At 49.9% G+C, this 18,852-nt stretch overlaps 1 protein-coding gene across 1 annotated transcript in view; it reads right to left on the bottom strand.

Annotated features, from left to right (window-relative positions):
* Positions 1-9,313, bottom strand: part of CYTH1 (cytohesin 1) — an 80,930-nt gene extending 71,617 nt beyond the window's left edge. Inside the window, exon 1 of the mRNA XM_060081305.1 lies at positions 9,189-9,313. Within this exon, the coding sequence (XP_059937288.1) occupies positions 9,189-9,210 (22 nt within the window). The 5' untranslated portion in view covers positions 9,211-9,313. The remainder of the gene's footprint in view (positions 1-9,188) is intronic.
* Positions 9,314-18,852: the final 9,539 nt, after the last annotated feature.

The following is an 18,852-nucleotide window of genomic DNA, read 5'->3' as shown; positions in this document are numbered from 1 at the left end:
GTGTGAAATAATAGGAAATAGGAATGAGCAGGCTATTTGCAGCAACGTGGATGGACCCAGAGATGATCATACCAAGTGAAGTCACAGACAGACAAAGACAAATATCATATGATATCACTTATATGTAGAACCTAAAAAAAAAATACAAATGAGCTTATTTACAAAACAGAAATAGACTCACAGAAAACAAACATATGGTTACCAAAGGGGAAAGTGGGGGCAGGGATAAATTAGGAGTTTATGATTAACAGATACACACTACTATAAATAAAACAGATAAACAACAAGGACCTAGAGTACAGCACAGCACAGGAAACTACATTCAATATCTTATAATAACCTACAATGGAAAAGAAGCTGAAAAAGAATATATATATTTGTATAAATGAATCACTTTGCTGTATATTGAAACTAACACAACACTGTAAATCAACTATACTAAAATTCAAAACAAAAAAAAAGAACAAGCAGGCCGGCAGCAGAAGTGGTGAGCACACAGGCTCTGCCGTCTGAGAATCTGGTTCCAGTGCCAGGCTCTGCTACTCATCAGCCAGGTCACCTTTTATAAATAAATCTCTTAACCTTTCTATCTTGTCACCTGTTAAGAGGGCGCGGCCACTGTTCCCCCCAGCCAGGATTACTGTGAGGACTCAACAAGAATGTACAGAAGATGTTTGTTCAGCAGAGAACTTAGCGCAGAGCAAGCAGTTAACTGCTGCTGCAAAAATAGTTATAGTGGTAACACATGCTCTGCAATGCTTCCACCTCGTTGCATCCCCAAGTTAGGTGGTTTACTCAAAAGTATATCTCACCCAAAACACACTGAAAACTAGAACCCTCCAGGCTCCCACAGCATTTGTTTATATCTTCATCAGAGCATCTGTCATATATTCTTCATTGAAATTTTTCAATTCATCAACCCCCCTACACTGTGAGCTTCTTGAAAACAGGGCCCGTATTTTAAAATTCTTCATAGCCTCGGCATCAAGAAAATGCCCAGACACAAAGAAGATAATGAAAATGGGATGAATAGATGGACAGATGATGGAGAGCTGGAAAATAATTTAGAAGGCAAGAAAGACAAAGGAATCAAGTATTTTTTCAAGCATGAGTAATTGGGGTGATAAGTAAATGGGGATAAAAGTTTTTTTAAAAAGGGGGGGAGGGGGAGTCTGGAGAGGAGAGTAGAAGGGAGAGAGGAAGAACGTCGCCTTCCGATGCTGAATTTGAGATGATAGAATACCCGGGGGAAACGTCAAGCAGGCAGCTGAAAATGCAAGAATACAGCTAAAAATCAAAACACTCTCTTAATTCCAATCATTAGGGCTGTTGGAAAAAGTATTTCAGGGAAGCAGAGATCATAAGAGGAAATAACTTAAGCTAAAAAGGTTGCAAACACATGCAGTCTGGCAGCTGCTGTGTGTAAAAGCCTCAACAGACAAAATGAAATATGAGCCCCATCCTACGTGGGGTTCACAGCACATGGTCTATGAAAACCTTAATCCAAGACTGGTTCAGAGTAGTTTTCAAAAAAGAGTCTAAACACAGTCTTAGGTGTCCCCACATTTAAAACAAAAGCCTCTCCATTCTGCATTGCCTTCTAGATGCTGCCCCCTCTCTGTTCATTTCATCTAGTTTCTTAAAAGAGTTCTATATATACATATATAGAACTGCACAGTCTCCTTTTCGGGCCGCTTCCTCTGCCCAGCCCTTCAACGGTGGCACGCCCAAGATGACGACCCTGGACCTCTTCTCAGTCAGCATGTCACATCACCCCTTCCCTGACTCCACTCCCACTGGTGTGTTGGTAATTCCCTGAGTTCCAGTTCCGAATCGAGCTGCCTAAATGGACGCCCCCCCCCCGTGGAAGGCCCGTACGAACCTCATGACTCCACTCAGTGTGTCCTCACCTGAGCTCCTGCGTTCCACTCTGCTCACTCAGTCTAGACACTCTCTAAGTGGTCGGTCTCCCCGAGCCTCATCCTGTTTCCTTATTGTCCTTCGAAGCTCTGTCCCTCCCAAATTCTGGCAACCAAATCCTATCAATTTCAGGTCCTTACCCAGTCTCGTGCTCGTTCCCCCCTTCCTCCCACACCTACTGCCTTAACTCAGGCCCCATCCTCTACCCCGCCCGGATACCTGCAACAGCTCCCAGAGGGGCTCCACGCTGCCCAGCTGCACCACACCAGACGGGGGAATCTTTCCAAAATGCAAAATCATCACCTCGAAACAGGCCAGTCCAACCCCTCATGGCCCCTCGTGGCACAGAGAAGAAAGTCCTGGGTCCCACGCAGGAGCCCTCGGGACCCTCCCCGCCCTCCCCCCGGGCACACAGAACCATCTGCAGCTCCCCACAGGAGCCGGTTACTCCATTCGCCTGGCCTCTGCTCAATCTCTCTGCATGAAATGTATTTCTTCGCCATATCCACCTAGTTAGCACCAACTCAACTCAAAATCCAGCCCAAGTGCCAGCTCTTCTGTGAACTGTCCTCCGCCCCATCTGGTCCCACCCTGACCCCAGGTAGAACTGCTCTCCTCTGTGTGCCTGAGTTTTCCTGTACACCTGTCACATCCACTCTAATACTCTCCTTCACAGCCTTCTTCCACGTCTGTCTCCTCCTTCTCGGCTCGAAGCATCTGTGACAGTAGGGGCTGCGTGGTGTGGTCACTAGTGCTTGTTGACTGAATAAGCTTTTATAAATTGCTCACAGAAACCAAGCCTGTTTCAGGACTACTGAAGGGGAAAGTTTTTTAATAGCATTAAACCATTCCATCATTCATACCCAACTTTAATAATTACAATATAGGCTGCAGGGGCTTCCCTGGTGGCGTAGTGGTTAAGAATCTGCCTGCCAATGCAGGGGACACAGGTTCGAGCCCTGGCCCGGGAAGATCCCACATGCTGCAGAGCAACTAAACCCATGTGCCACAAGTACTGAGCCTGCGCTCAGAGCCCGCGAGCCACAACTACTGAGCCCGCGTGCCACAACTACTGAAGCCCGCACACCTAGAGCCCGTGCTCCGCAACACGAGAAGCCACTGCAATGAGAAGCCTGCACACCGCAACAAAGAGTAGCCCCCGCTCACCACAACGAGAAAGCCTGCGTGCAGCAACAAAGACCCAGCGCAGCCAAAAACAAATAAATAAATAAATTTATTAAAAAAAAAAACAAACAATATAGACTGCAACAATGCCAGATAAAGGCATGCTTTTGAAATAGAAACGTCCTTTTTATTTTGGGCCAGGCCACACCACACGGCTTGTGGGATCTTAGTTTCCCAACCAGGGATGGAACCCAGGCTCCCAGCAGTGAGAGTGCAGAGTCCTAACTACTGGACTGCCAGGGAATTCCCATAGAAATCTTCTTGAAGACTCCAAAAAAAAAAAAAAAAAAAAAAGTGGAAGACGCAGAAAGCACTGGGCTAAGGAAGGTGACATCCTGACCCTCGCTAAAGCAGCCAGGCCTCACAGGAAGCAGCTCACAGCCATCTCACCACCACAAAAGCAGAAAGACAGAGCATCGCAGCATCTTGCATAATGAAGAATAACAAAAATCCCCTACACAGCCTTCACCCTATATTACATTTTTTTAGTCCATGGGAAGAGAGAAGGAAAACAACATTACCAGCAGTTTCAAAGAATGTGGGATTCACTTCTTGAAAATTTCTAAATAATTTTCCACCTCCTCCAGACCTCTATTATTGCAACTGAAACTGAGCGACAATAATTAGAGAGACAGTCGAGAGGCAGTGTGGCAATGGAGCAGATGGACAGGTTTGGGCAAAGTGCTTTTCTTTCAGAGCCCCCTGTCCACAACTTTTGTCTCGGAGAGTGAGCAGGAAAGGGGTGAAGAGGGCTACAGGAGTGGAGACTCCACCAGCCACACGGCTCTCAGGCTCAAGCTTTCCGTCCTCTGCCTCATGTCTCTCTCATTCACTCACACACACACACACACACACACACACGTTCCCACCCTCCTCCCCCACCAAGTAACCTCTATGTTTGCTCTCACGTTGGAATAAGAAGGCGCTCTCCTTCTAGTTCTTACTGGAGAACTACCTAATCTTGAAGGCATGAAATACATAAGAAAAAACTCTATTTGGCAAGATGGTTTTTGACTAACACCCAGGACATTCAGAAAGGGGCAGGCAGGTATGAACCCTAAGATTCCACAGACTGAACTATTTATCATTGTAACCCAAACCAATAAAAGCCACTTAACTCGCAATTTCTCCCCTAAAGGAAACATTTTGTATCTGGCCAGAAGACAATATATGGGTTGAGAGATCTTCAATCTTTAAGACAAAAACTAAGGAAAGGTAAATAAGAGACTCTACAAATGGTCAAAATCTGACCCAAATCCCAATCAGAACAAATATATATTTTCCCCACGCTTAAAATATCAGAATGAGAAAAACGTAAATCAGCTGATTTAACAGAGGCCTTAAAGAAGGAGTTAATCTCAGGTAAATGAATAAAGAAACCATCATCTCATGTGAACAGCCAGGTCATAATACACAAATATGCAAAAGAAATTTTTTTTAACCTAGCTAGTAATCAACAGATATAATGAGGTGCTATTTGTAACCATTAAATTAGTTTAAAAAAAAGCTTTCATATGCTAATCCTCACCGGTGGCACATTTGCAGTGATACTGGAACACATACCCCCATACGTGGCTAAGAACAGGGTAGACTGATACAGCCCTTTTGGAAAGCAAATTGGCACCACGCATCAAGAATTCTCAAAATCGGGCTTCCCTGGTGGCGCAGTGGTTGAGAGTCCACCTGCTGATGCAGGGGACACGGGTTCGTGCCCCAGTCCGGGAGGATCCCACATGCCAAGGAGCGGCTAGGCCCGTGAGCCATGGCCGCTGAGCCTGTGCGTCCGGAGCCTGTGCTCCGCAACGGGAGAGGCCACAACAGTGAGAGGCCCACGTATCACTAAAAAAAAAAAAAAAAAAAAAAAAAGAATTCTCAAAATGTTTATATCCTCTGACATGTTAATGTCACCCCTGGAAATCTACCCTAAAGACCACAAAATGTGTAATTATGGTAACCTTATGCTCCAGATTTTCTAAGAAAGCCCTGACTTCATGTAATTGTATTCTTTTCAATTAACGCAAATCACTAAGAGTGGAACTACCCTGGAAACAATGAAAGTCATCAATATCATAGAAAAATGAAGAAAACTGGTTTGGCACAGGGTCAATCAGAAAAGTGTTCTAGTTTCTGTTGGGATGGAGGGTTGAAGACAAAAATTCAAGCTCGATGAATGTTAACTTTTGCCACATGGAACCTGGTTCAATCTGTTATTCCCTCAACAGTTGCTGAGCTGCTTCTATTGGGTACTGGGCCCCAGGCTTGTTCTGGAGGCACAAAGGCGAAACAGCAAATCTCTCTAGACGCCACGGGCTCCCACGCACCATCCTGCGGCAGCACCCATGCGTGTCACTGCCAACACCTCACTTTAATCTTCTGAGGACGGCAGGTGTGCCTGGTTAAGATCAACATCTCCACTCTCTCAAGAGAAGCTTATTTCTTAAAGACCTCTTCTCCCTCGTGCTGCAGGATAGGGATCAGCCTGAAGCTAATAAAAGCCGAGAGGAGTTAAGATCTGTGTTTGAGAAGTAAAAGCCTTGAACGGCACGCTGCATGCTCAGAAATTGGATTATTTTGTCAGAGTCATCACCACGAACATTTCCGATGTTACTACTAGATGGACCCCGCCCATCTCTACCTCGAGACCTGTCCTAAGAGAGAGGCAGGCAAACACACAGGCAACCTCTGGAGCAGCAATTCCCAGAGTCAGAGCCGTCTGGGAACCGGATTAAAGCTAAAGACTCTCCAAAAATGCACATTCACAAAAACTCTCGCATACAATCTCAGAGGGGCCTGAAAGCCCATTAAGGGGCAGGTTGCAGGTTAAAAATGTCTGCTCAAGTTCAGAGGTCACAAAGAGGAACAGAGTCACTGAGTCTTTTCTTGGGCAGGGAACCCTATGAAGGCAAAAATACCTCTTCCTTTTGCAAATGAGAATTGTGACATCCAGGAAGTACAGTCATCTAATAAGAAGGTAAAATGACCGGAAAAAAACACCTCCCAATTACTCCACAGTGTTTAGAAAGAAGCTGCCGGGGGATAAAGACCAGCCAGACACAAGCGTTATGAACATCTTTCTTAAAGTGTCAATTAAGCATTTAGAAAATCCCTAATTCCACATTTTTCCAAAAAAAAAAAATAAGCTTTGAAATGACTTTTGTTTGTCCTTCCCACCCCCCACCCCCACCCCACATAGGTCTCCAGAGTACAGTTTATCACACCACGTGTGTAGTCTGAACCATGCTGCACTGGTCTAGTGAGTTAAGACCCTCCGAATAAACAATTCAGGATCACGGAGTATACGGGAGAGAGGGCTGACGAACTCAGTGGTGTGGTCTCTGGGTCCGTACAGGACACCAAAGAGTATGCAGTCAAGAAAGGCCTTCTGGTGAGTTTTCGAAATTCTCTTTCATTGAACAGAGAAACTCTAAGACTAATTCTCTTTCTTTAGCTTATTATAAATGAGCTATGTTTCAAAGGTTTTTTATACCAAGGTGGTAGCTTGGAAATCATAACCCATTTCCCCAAAGATACAATGTTAAAAACAGTACTAGTGTCCCAGGCTGACTCATGAACCACCAGTGGTTCTGAGGGAACCCCTGGACCTGGCACTCTATGTGCTTTATGAGTCCGTAGCACACACTTCCTTTTGAAATGTGGAATCTGAATAGTTGTCTTATCTTTTGAGGTAAATTCTCTGTAGAACCTAGGAGAGAAATGGACAGTTCTGGAGACTAAGGCAAACCCTTAAAGAACTGGGAGTCTTATTCTTCATATGATTACCTTGAGCTATTAGGTACTTTTTGTGTGGTAAACCCTATGGGTGGGGAATCTTCTTTAGGTCAACATTTCTGTTTCCTCCAAAATACAAAGAACATGATTTTTTTTAATTGCATAAAGAGAAAGAAAGGAAGAACTTCTTCCTCATCTTTATGTGTGGTCAGCAGAATAACGGACCCCAAGAGATGTCCCTGTCCCAATCCCAGAACCTGCGAACATGTTACCCCTACATGGCAAAAGGGGGATTACCATTGCAGAATTAAGGTTGCTGATCCTCATCTATATCCAGGTGTGTCCAATGGAATCACAGGGTCCTAACTAGAAGAGGCAGAGGTCAGAGAGAAATGAGAAGATGCTACCTGCTGGCTTTGAAGATGGAAGGTGGCCACCAGCCAAGGAATGTGGGCAGCCTTCAGAAGCTGGAAAAGGTAAGGAAACGGACGTTCCCTTAGGACCTCCAGAAAGGAACACAGACCAGTAAACACCTTGATTTTCTCTCAGTGAGAGCAAATCTGGACTTCTGACCTCCAGAACTATAAGATAATAAATGTATGTTCTTTTGAGCCACCAAGCTTGCGCTAACCTGTCACAGCCACCACAGGAAACAAATATCCCCTGCTTCCATTCACCCCGTCCAAGCACAAATTCATGCCACTGGTGGCAAAGCAGTCACTGTGTTAAAAGCAACCATACCAACAGCTTCCTGCCTCGCCCGGTAGGTAAGAACGCCAGAAGAGGGCACGAAGAAATCCTGGCAGAACACTGGGATCTGCAAGAGATTAAACAGCAAGAGAAGGCACAGCAGCAGGCAAAGCTGGAGAAGACTTCTCCTGGGTGGGCAGAAAGACAGAAGCCTGGAGGAGCCAAAAAATCCTTCGGGACCAGCCAGGAGGTGATTTTTTTTCAACCACAGAAGAAAAGCACACACTACTTTTCCTTGGAAGGTAACAAGGGGACATCTGATGGGTACCCATCCCTCACATGCTCTGGACTTCAGGCCACGAGTGGTGGCCATTCCCCTGTCTGCCACTCAGGGTTGTGGGTCATTAACCCACCTTTTCTGCGGTCAGTGGTTCCTCAATGACTTACTCATAAATAACAGAAAACCTTAACAACATGCTTCACCCGTCTCCTTTTAACATACTCCATGACAAAGCTTGCTCCCTCAGAACTTAAGAAACAAACACCACCTATGTCAATTAGTCAATAAAGCGGGATTCGGTTCCCTTTAGCCACACAAGCATTTTTAACTGTGCTCTCTGTACTCTGCTACCAAACCACAAAAGTTCACCACTTGTTCTATGTGCCATTCTTTCATCTCTCAGGAATAACACGTTAAATTAACTAAAGCACTTCACAGAACCTTCTAAAACACCGGCGATCTGAAGCTATTTGAGGGAGGAATGCCCTGCCGATGGCCAACAGTTCCCAGGATCAGGTTAGCTGGTGGAGGATTTAGAAACTGGTAGTTTTGTCAAGTTTTCCCTGTCTGTGTGATGTGATGACTATGCCGCGTCTCTGTGCACAGATGAGAAAGCAAACTTGCGTTTCTCCGCGCCCCTCGGGCTTCACAGGCAGGCGTTTTGGACCAGCAGCCCGTTCACACAGAACGGCGGGCAGCGATCGTCAACCCGGGCCTTGGAGCGGCCGTTGGCCGAGGTCCTGGTCCCGATGGCACCCCCTGGTCGCAGCCTGCCCACTTCGGGTTCGCTGCCTGTGTTTTCTCATTTTCGTTTCTGAACAAAGACATGGACCCGGGCACACAACTTGCCAACACCTAAGGGGCCGGAAACTACGGAAAATGCCCGGGGGGAACTTAAGCGTTCGCGGGGGCCCGCGGCGGGGCTGTGGGGCGACCGGGCCTGCGCCGGACAGAGGCCCGCGACCCCCTCCCGAGACCCTGGCCCCGAATTCGCGGCCCCGAGACCCTCTCCTCGCGAAACCCGCCCGAGACCCCGGTCTCGAGACCCTCGCGCCGGAGACCCCCGCCCCGGAGACCCAGGCCCTGAGACCCCAGTCCTACGAACCCGGCCCCAGAGACCCGAGCCCGGCGACCCCCGGCGCTGACCCCGGAGACCTGGGCAGTCCGACGCCGGCCTCTCAGCGCCCCTCAGCCTTCAGCCTCCGGGCCCCGGGTGACCCCTGCCCTGCGGAGGTCCCCGCCCGGCCCGGCAGCCCTAGGCTCGCGTCCGGCACCACCGTCCCCGGGAAACGCGAGCCGCCAGAGGCGCGGCAGGGCGCCGGGCCGGAGAAGGGAGGAAGCGAGGGAGAGGGCGTCCGCCGGCCGGGCCGCGGGCCGTACTGACCGTAGCTGTCGTCCTCGTCCATGGTGCCAGCGCCGGGTTCCGCGCCGGGCTCGCCGCTCGCCCCTGGACCCGTAGCTCCTGGCCCTTCTCGCCCAGCGCGTCTCGGAGCCCCGCCCCCGGCTCCGCGCCCGCCACCCGCCCCTTGCCTCCCGCGGGGCGCCCCGCCCGCCGCCTGCGTGCGCGCACACCACCGCAGCACGCGGCCGCCTCCCGGCCCGCGCCTGCGCACGCGCGCCCGGCCAGGCCCCGCCCCCAGGCCCGCGGCCCCGCCCTCACCGCCCGCGCGCCCACCCTCCGGGCTGCGTCCTATAGCCTGTCCGCGCCTGCGTACGCGCTCCCGCCCAGGCCCCGCCCCTCCGACTGGTCCCTCGACCCGAGGCCCCGCCTCATACCACGCCCCAGCCCGAGGCCCCGCCCCGGCCGCCTCCAGGGGCGCAGCGGGTTTCGGATTTCTCAAGGGCGGCACAGGCCTGGGGTACACAGCACGGAGTCTGGCGGCCCACAAAGGCCCAAGGTCGTGTCCGGCCACTGAAGGGCAGGGTGGTCCTCGTTGACGTCAGCCTCGCAGGTCCGGCCCTCCCCAGACTGCCAGAGACGCCCGGTCCTTGGTCAGAGACCAGAGCATTTGAATTCATTATTTCTGAGGTCTGAACCTTAGCACCGTGAACGTCATGAGCTCACTGCCTTTATACTTCCTTTTATTTGTCCTCTGAATTTACCCAGATCAAATTTCAAAGAGAGGCACCTCATCTCCCAGCATTTCAGGATTTTGGTGACCTTGATTCCTGGGCCTCTTAAATTTACACGTTTCTAGACTGTGCCTTACATGTTTTATTTGCCTGCCGTGGGCGGACCAATCCCCTCCCACTGGTAAACTGAGCTGCCCTTCAGGGAGCATGAGCAGTATCTCTTCACCGGGAGGTGGACACCTCCCCAATTTTTAATTTAGAAAAATCAAGGAAAATGACACTTTTTCTAGCCACTCCTGGATGCATACGCTCTTTCTTGGTTTGGTGCTACCCATTAAAATTATAAGTGCCTCAGTTGGAAGGAATCTCAGGATCACACATCACACAGGGATGGTCCAAGACCCTCCTGGGGGGTCATAACCCTGGACACCTAGCCAACGTGCTGTACCCAGGGGCTGCTGGAGGAGAGCTCAGCCCAAGACAGGTGCCCAAGACACCTGGCAATGTCTCCATCAGGGGGAGTTGTGACCCTCCTCAGCAGCCTGTTGGGTGAGCCCTAAAATATGCCTCCCAAGAGACAACAAAGAAAAGTAACTTCCCCTCATGGAAAAGGAATAAATGAATGATGAAACTCTAGGCTTTCTTTCCAGATCTGCTTCCTGTTAGCTTTGTGACCTGGGCAAACAGCTCAATGCCCTGGACCTGTTTCCCACCCACACAATGGAGCCTCTGCCTATAAAATCCAGGCTTCTACCCAATATTGATCTCTGAAGTGACAGATCTGTCGTTGTCTTCCTCTTGACTTCTGCACATGGATGGATGGATGGATGGATTTCAACATATCACCCTAAGGGATCCTAATCTTTACATTCCATCAGGGTGCAGCTCTGGCCCACCCTTCTGGAGGCTAAGAAAATTGTACATTCACAAACAAACATCCCTCTTACTCCGCTGAGCTGTCTGACCCAGCCTTTGGTGGAGAAGCTTGATGTCTCCGGAAAGTCTAAGAAGATGGTCTCCATTTCCTTAGGCAGGTGTTTCTTTCAAATAGTTCCAGAAGTTAGACACTTCCCTTGTATAGACTGTTATCTTACTCCTAAAAGGTTGATTCTGGTGGACCTAGCAGTTTAATCTTCACTGATTTCACCTAACTGTTGCTCACTGACCAAAACTTGGGAAGAAAAGCAATTGAGGCCACAGGTTAACTCTCACTATGATCTGAACTCCCAAACCCAGTACCTTTGGATGGGAAGGAATACAGCTGTGAATGCTAATCACATTGTTTCGTTACAGCAGTGTTTTCCAATGGCAGGTCCTGACTCTGAATGGATGAGAAACCAATCACCATTGGATGAAGAGAAGATAGAATAAGATAGAATCAGTGTCCATCACATACCATAAGAACAAGATAGAATCAGTGTCCATCACATACCATAAGGATAATGTTTGTTTTGGTTGTAGATGAATGCACTGGGTAGGGATGTAAAATGTACTTGACTGCAAGTCACTGTCTAAGACCCTCTGTTAGCTCACATTCCTGGCTTGGGGCCTTTGTTGAGCTGTTATCTCCATACCGCAGATTGGGAAACTGAGGCCCACAGAGGTCACAGTGTAGAATGGGAGCCACCAGGTCAGCTTCACTTGCTACTTGTGTCCTCAGCCCCTGGAGCATAGCGAGACCTCAAAGGGAGAGCCAGAGGCAGGAAGCAGAGGGGCTGAGAGGGCACTGGCCGTGGGTCTGGAATCTGCTGGTCTGCTACTTACCCCCAGACCTCTTCCCCCACGTCAAGAACTTTGAAAATGGGTCAGGGACTTCCCTGGCAGTCCAGTGGTTAAGACTCCGCCTTCCAATGCAGGGGGTGCAGGTTCGATCCCTGGTCAGAGAGCTAAGATCCCACATGCCTTGTGGCCAAAACACCAAAACAGAAAACAGAAGCAGTATTGTAACAAAGTCAATAAAGACTCTTAAAAAATTGTCCACATCAAAAAAAAAAAATTGAAAAGAAAAAGAAAATGAGTCGGGGCTCCCTGAACGCCTCTCACTGTGGTCTGTTGTTTTTAGTGGTTGATCCGCCTGACAACCTTTTTTTTTTTTAAGTTAGTGCCTCCCTTCTGTCATCCTTGCCTTACATAATAATTTCAAAAATTAGAATGACGAAGGAAGGTTTTTGAGCAGAGGTAACCCCAAATATATTTTTTTCCTGTGCTTATACTGTGATATTTAAAACTTTTTCAGAAACAGTATTCAAAAAGGGACAGGTTACTGGGTCCTGTCCCTTTCCTACAAGGGAGCACCCACAGGCTTTTAAAAGATTGAGGCTTATTTCCGCATTTACCGATGTGAGACGATTCCCAAGCTGTATGAAGTGGAAGAAGCAAGGACAGAACAGGGATATATAATATATTTCCATTTCTAACAAAAATACATCAACATGTGATGTACATTTACATTGTACGTTCAGCCATTTGATAAATATTTGTCGGGGGCAGGGCGCAGTGCTGTGCCATGCGCTGTTCAAGATGCTGAGGACACAGCAGCGAAGGGAGCAGCTGGAAAGCCATGCCCTCTCGGGACTCCCAAACTAGTGGGCAAGCGTGGACTGTGGCTAACAGGGCACACAGGAGACTGGGGGCCTCCCTGCCTCTGGGAGGAGAGCCAGTTGCCAGGGAAACAGGAGTGGGAGACTCTTCATTAAATACCCTTCAATACTCAAAGGGGTTGAACTGTGAACCCAAAAACCTAACCTCCAGTACCTGTGAATTGTGATCTTATTTGGAAATAAGGTCTTTGCAGATGTAATCAGGTTAAGATGAGATCATTAGGGTGGCCCAAATCCAATAACTGGTGTCCTTCTAAGAAGAGGAGATTAGGACACAGAGACACATAGAGAAGGCCATGTGAAGATGGAGGCAGACACTGGAGAGGCCAAGCAATGCCTGGGTCATCAGAAGCTGGAAGAGGCAAAGAAGGATTCTTCAGAGAGAGTGCAGCCCTGCCAATACCTTGATTTCAGACCTCTGGCCTCCAGACATGAGAGAACAAATTTCTGTTGTTTTAAGCCCCCCAGCCCATGGGACTTTGTTATAGCAGCCCTGGGAAATTCAGAGCTTTTAAATTAAACACAATATGCATGTATTACCTGTTTTGTTTATTTATTTATTTTTAATTGAAGTATAGTTGATTTACAGTGTTGTGTTAGTTTTGGGTGTACAGCGAAGTTCCGTTATATATATATATATATATGTATATATTCTTTTTCATATTATTTTCCATTATGGTTTATTATAGGATATTGAATATAGTTCCCTGTGATATACAGTAAGTCCTTGTTGTTTATCTATTTTATATATAGTGGTGTGTATCTGCTAATCCCCAAACTCCCAATTTATCCCTCCCCCAAGCCCTTTCCCCTTTATTAACCATAAGTTTGTTTTCTATGTCTGTGAGTCTGTTTCTGTTTTGTAAATAAGCTCATCTGTGTCATATTTTAGATTCTACATATAAGTGATATCATATGATATTATTACGTATTTTAAATTAATGTTTTAAATACAAATTTTAGAGGGGGCTTAGATATCAGATCCCATGGTAAGGGACTTTATCATTACCTTTCCGTTGTTCCTGGTGTCCATGTTTCATCTGGTTCCTTTTTCTAAAACAAATGATTCTATTTCCTTCCCTTTCTCTTCTCCCGTCAAGATGAGTGAGTCAGCAGGGGGCCAAGTGGGCCGTGCAAGCTGGAGGGTCTCGTGAGAAAGGGGAGGACGGTGTACCCTCCCTGCATGAGCACTGACACCCCCTCCACGTGCAAAAGGAACAACTCGCACCGCCACCCCGCGCGTGCTGAAGGACCACGGTCTGCTGAGGCCAACCGAACCACAGGAGGCCCCACGTCCTAAGGCCTCCCCTCCATACAGAATCATAAACGGCTACCCGATAAGCCACTACTCAGAGCTCCGCCAAGGCCAGGGCCGGGGAGGGAGGGACAGTTACCTCAGACCACACCTGCTTCACAGAAGAGGAAAGGGCTCAGCTGGGCCTGCCAGCCTCACCCTCCAACTGCTATGTGAACCCTTCCTTCTCCCTGAGACCAAGGTGAGAGGCTGACGAGGCTGGGCAGCGGCGCTTCCGGAAGCCAGCCTCTGAGCCCTCCCCATGCAGGTTTAGACAGGTGTCCTCAGTAATACAAGACAGGGCCTGGGGGCAGCGCCCGCCCGCCAGCCCCGCCAGCCTCTCCAGCCTGCACTCGGGAGGGAGGTGGTGCTGGGGAAGGAAGGGCGCTTGCAGAGACGCAAACCGAGCCGCTCACACGGGCCGAGGCTGGGGCATTGTCTTGCTTTGAAAACCCCCAGATTTTATTCTGCTAAAGCTTGCAATTTCTTCTGTGTGTGAATGGCACTTGAAATCTGTTTGTAATGGATCTTGATTGTGTCCAGCTGTCACAAACGGTTCCCCTGCCGCCCGACAGACAGCTGGCCACGTGCCACACAGTCCAGGCTTTCACTTCAAACAGAGGAGCTAATGCTCCAGTTCCCGCCAGACCTGCCAAAATATTTTCACTTGTGAAAAAAACAAAGGTGGGGGGACGGGGGGTGGGGGGCAGGGGCTCAGAGACAGAAGCGTCGGGAGGACGGCACGAGGAGGCCTCTGGGCCAAGGACGTCAACGGAGGTGGGCTGGCCGCGTTCTGAGAGGAGTCCAAGGGCACGGTCACCAACCACACTCCTGTCGGACTTACCCCTTCAACCAAGACTTCCTGGGGGCCTGGAATTTGGGACCGACCGAAGGCAACACCCACTGGTCTCTGCCAAGGGGAAGTGTCTAACTGAAGCCATGTAAGGCAGAAAACAGCAGAGCAGTACACGTAAGAAGGGAGAATAAAGTACATGAACCACGGGTCATTTCTATGACCGTAAGAGCAAAAAACCACCTCAAGGTGCATTTTAACAGTCCCAACGGTTAGCGCGGGATGATGAAGGCTGACACATCCTTTCAACAACACAGCTGTGACAGGTGCTGGGAAACCTGAGGACAGGAATGATTTGATTAGGGCTTCTTGTCTTGAAGGAGTGTCCTGGGGGCCAGGAAGGCAGACCAGGAAGCAGGTCCACTGGAGGTTGGCGAACTGGTTAGAAGACAATTTGAGTCCAAGAGAAAAGTGGTGGCGACTCAAGCTGAGAGCCAGGCGGTGGGGACGGGAAAGAGAGGACTTTCCGGCAGCCAGGTGGAAAGATCAGAATTCTGTCACTGATGCGTGGGAGTAATGTGAAGGAGGTGCCGAGCGTGGCGGGCACGTTTCTGGCTTTGGCATCAGGGTGGGTGGTGGGCCCCCAGCCATGGGAGGGACACAGGTAAGAGGAGGGCAGACAAAACAATGAACTCTGTCTGGGCCACAGATTTGCCAGTAGGGTATCCAGGAAAAGATGTTCCTCGGGCTATATTGATTAGACAATGGGGTATATTGATTGGAGTGGATTGATTCTGGCTACATTGAGGTATCCAGGGCTCACCAGATCCAACAGATTTAACACTGAAGGGACAGAAAAAGAAGAGCTCTTCAGGGAGACGGGGGTGAATAGTGTCCAATCCTGACAAGAAGTTGTGGCAAAGGCTCATCAGATTTGGGAATTGGGTCACTGAGTGGAGTGATGCGGGCAGAAGGCAGACTAAGGACCGTGGAGAAGGAAGCAGAGGGCAAATCGAAGCTTAGGTGAGGGAGAGGGTGGCTGGGAGGGGACACGGAAAAAATGGGCCTTTTTTAGGATGGCTGACACTTGAGCATGCTCACGAGAAGGAAGGGGGAAGAGTGAGACACAGGAGGCAGAAGGGAAAATCACTGAGGTGGGTCCCCAAGGGGTGGAAGAGGTCGGTCTGGAGAGCACATTGAGGACCCCACGGGGGGTCCTACAGACCATCCCATGTAAGAAGCATTAGATCAGAGCTGTGAGTGCGGTCCCCACCCAGCAGTGGGTTCAGCATCCCCTAGGAACGTGTTAGAAATGCAAATTCTCAGACCTCACCCCAGACCTGCTGAATCAGAACGTCGGGGGATGGGGCCCAGCAACCTGTGTTTTAACGACCCCCTGGTGATTCTGACCCTCTCTCAAACCGGGGACTAGCACAGCAGTTCTCAAAGCCGGCCGCCCGGTAGAATCACACGGGAAGGGTTTGCCCAAGTCTCACTCTCGGGAGTCTCATTTCCTTCACATTTGTATTAAATTAAATTAGTATTAAATAACTCTCCCAGGTGATTCTGGGCTCCGTGAGTGTTGCAACCGCTAGGTTAGAGGGAGAATAGACCACATGGAGAGGGAGAGAAGTTGCTTATGGTTTTGGTTTCCTCGTGTTTCACTGTTTATTTTGGAGTGGGAGGGAACACTTGGCAGTGGGATGAAAATCATTTGCCAAGAGTAAGGGGCACACAGGCGGTGGGAGGGCACAAACGTAAAACAGCCACTAATGGGATGGGAGGGAGGGGCCCCCTGAGACAGAGCCTAATGAAGCAGGGCAACCAGCTCTGGGCAGCTGGATGGTCCTCCCTGACAGTACCAGGCGGTCCTGATGCAGGAGTGGGGAAGGAATGAGCAGGAAGCAGCTGGGCTAAGCAGAGTCTGTGCAGCAGGGGCTCCTCCAGGCACGAGCGTGGGCTAAAGGGAGGAGCCAGTGCAGGTGACCGGCCATGAGGCCCCGAAGGCAGAGAGAGAACCACACCGCTGAGCTCCCACCAGGTGTCACGTGACACATCCTCAAGCTGCCTGGGATTACCAGAACCTAGCTTCACCTAGGTCCCATCTTATGGAGGCTGGCCACGCTACCAAGACTGGGCAGGATTTGTACCCTGGCCTTCCTCACTCCATCGTACCAGCCAGCCTTTCACTGCTCGCTCCTGACTCCCAAGGTCGGCCGAGCTTCTAATGGGCGTTCACCTGGTTCCCCAGGTGTCCTGCACTTTTTCTTAATCGGGAGACTCCATGCTCCCTGGTCACCTCCTTCTCACACCTGTGGTTCTCCCCATTCTGTTCTGATAACGCAGGCTTGGCTGCATCACAGCCTTGGAATCTGTCACCCACCTGCCTCTCTGGTACGACGTGCCCTACCACTCAACGGACTTCCCGAGCCAGAGGTCTTCCCCCAGCCCTGAACCTTCCACCTTATGTTACCTTTGCTCTTGATTCCACCTCCGAATACCCAAGTGGCCCCACCTCTTCTGTCACTACCATGTCATAGTTGCAGACATGAGCACTTCTTGGCCAGCCTGTTGGACTGGTCACCTTCACCTGTCTTCTCCACCCCTGCCCCTGGCCTGCACGCACACCGCCATCAGCCTTGGGTGTGTAAAGAGTGAATCAGACCTCGCAGACCCTTGCTGACGATACCGCAGGCACTCACTGTAACCCGAAAGACACACAAAGAAAGGCTGGCATGAAAGGTTCCTACCGAAATTATCAATGGAGAAGCATCCTGTGCTTTTGCCTTGTCACCTGACAGGGTCGTTCAAGTGAGCCCCACCAGCTGGAGCCTACTCACCTGTCAACCCCCCATTCACAGCCTCCCCTCGTCCCCTAGGCCACCCCAGGCAGAGCTGGCACTCCCTCCTCCTGGTTCCCACTGGAGCCAGCAGCTCTGTGCTTGAGACCATGGGCTGCCAGGGGGAAACCTGGCCTCATTCATCTTCTACGCACCCAGAACCATGTTGCTACTGAAGGGAACCAGTAACAACACGGAAAAGCTATGGTCTTGCTTGTATGACCCCTGTGCCCAGATTTGTAGCGGATCAACTCCAGCTGCCTCCCAGCCTGTGATGCAGAACCTCTGGACACAAGTTTGGCTGGTGAGACAGGCCCATGAACTGCATCAGTCACCCCAAACTCTCTCCCACCTGCCAAGCACCCCCTCTGGTTTGGGTCCAGCAGATGTCTCACCTCACCTGTTCTTACTTTGCTGTCCTCATTTTGAGCTGTCTGGCCAACCCCCCCCGCCCCCCACAGTGACTGGAATAGAGAGTCCCCGTGTCTGAGGGGCATGTTTGGGTGGGGCACTGTGGGGTATCACTGAAGGGAAGGAAGGGGCAAGGAGCCACGGAGCTCGGGCACCAGAACCCACTCAACGGAAACCTGCCTTCGCCTGGCACTGCACTAGTTCCTGTCACCCACTCACAGGCACGGCTCCTGCCACCTGTAACCTGCGGATCACGGAGTGCTCTGCAGGGACCTGTGCCCCCTCCTGGCCTTACCCCACTTCCAGGACGTGCGGTATCAGCCAGACCCTGCCCCTCCTGTTCCCGTCAAGCCTGACAAGAGCTGCAATGTCCACGTGAGTCCAAATTACACTCTGTACCAACACTGAATTCCAGTCCACACAGATGAGTTTTCCTCACCACGGCCTCTGGCATGTGGCCGGAGCAGCAGCTGGGCGTGCTCACTCAGGTCAGGGGAGACTGAACAGGCACTGACCACATCGCCGTGCCCTACCCACCGCTGCACACAAGCCAGGCTCAGGAAGGGGTCCCCAAACCGGAGGCCTTGGTCGCCCCTGCCAACTGTGAGGAAAACTCAGTTTAGCAAAACCTACGATTTCTCCCTCATCTTTCCCTACAGAAATCCAACCACTGGGTTCAAAACATTTTCAAACAAACCTCAGTGGAATGATACTGTTTCCAAGTTTCAATCTGGTGCTCATTGAAATTCACCCTCAAAGCTCAGGGAGTCACTTCAAAGGATTTCTCCCTTCTTAAATTCAAATAAATGTATGTATTAAGACATTCAAATAAACCTCTTTATTTCCCCTTTATTCTTAACAAAGACCTGTTCTAAGCTTTGCTGCACAGACTGCTAAAGGCACCTGACTCCCACTCACAGACAGGTGACCAGAAAGTGCCTGAGGCCAACCTTACATGCAAACTGGGACAGCAGACTGGGGTCGGGGTGAACCTTTTAAAAGTCAAAGGGAAAAAAAAACAAAGACACAGGCAGGAC

The sequence above is a fragment of the Mesoplodon densirostris genome, chromosome 18 (assembly GCF_025265405.1).
Source record: "Mesoplodon densirostris isolate mMesDen1 chromosome 18, mMesDen1 primary haplotype, whole genome shotgun sequence".
NCBI classification, from domain to species: Eukaryota; Metazoa; Chordata; class Mammalia; order Artiodactyla; family Ziphiidae; genus Mesoplodon; species Mesoplodon densirostris.
This window is presented reverse-complemented; position numbering and strand designations above follow the sequence as displayed.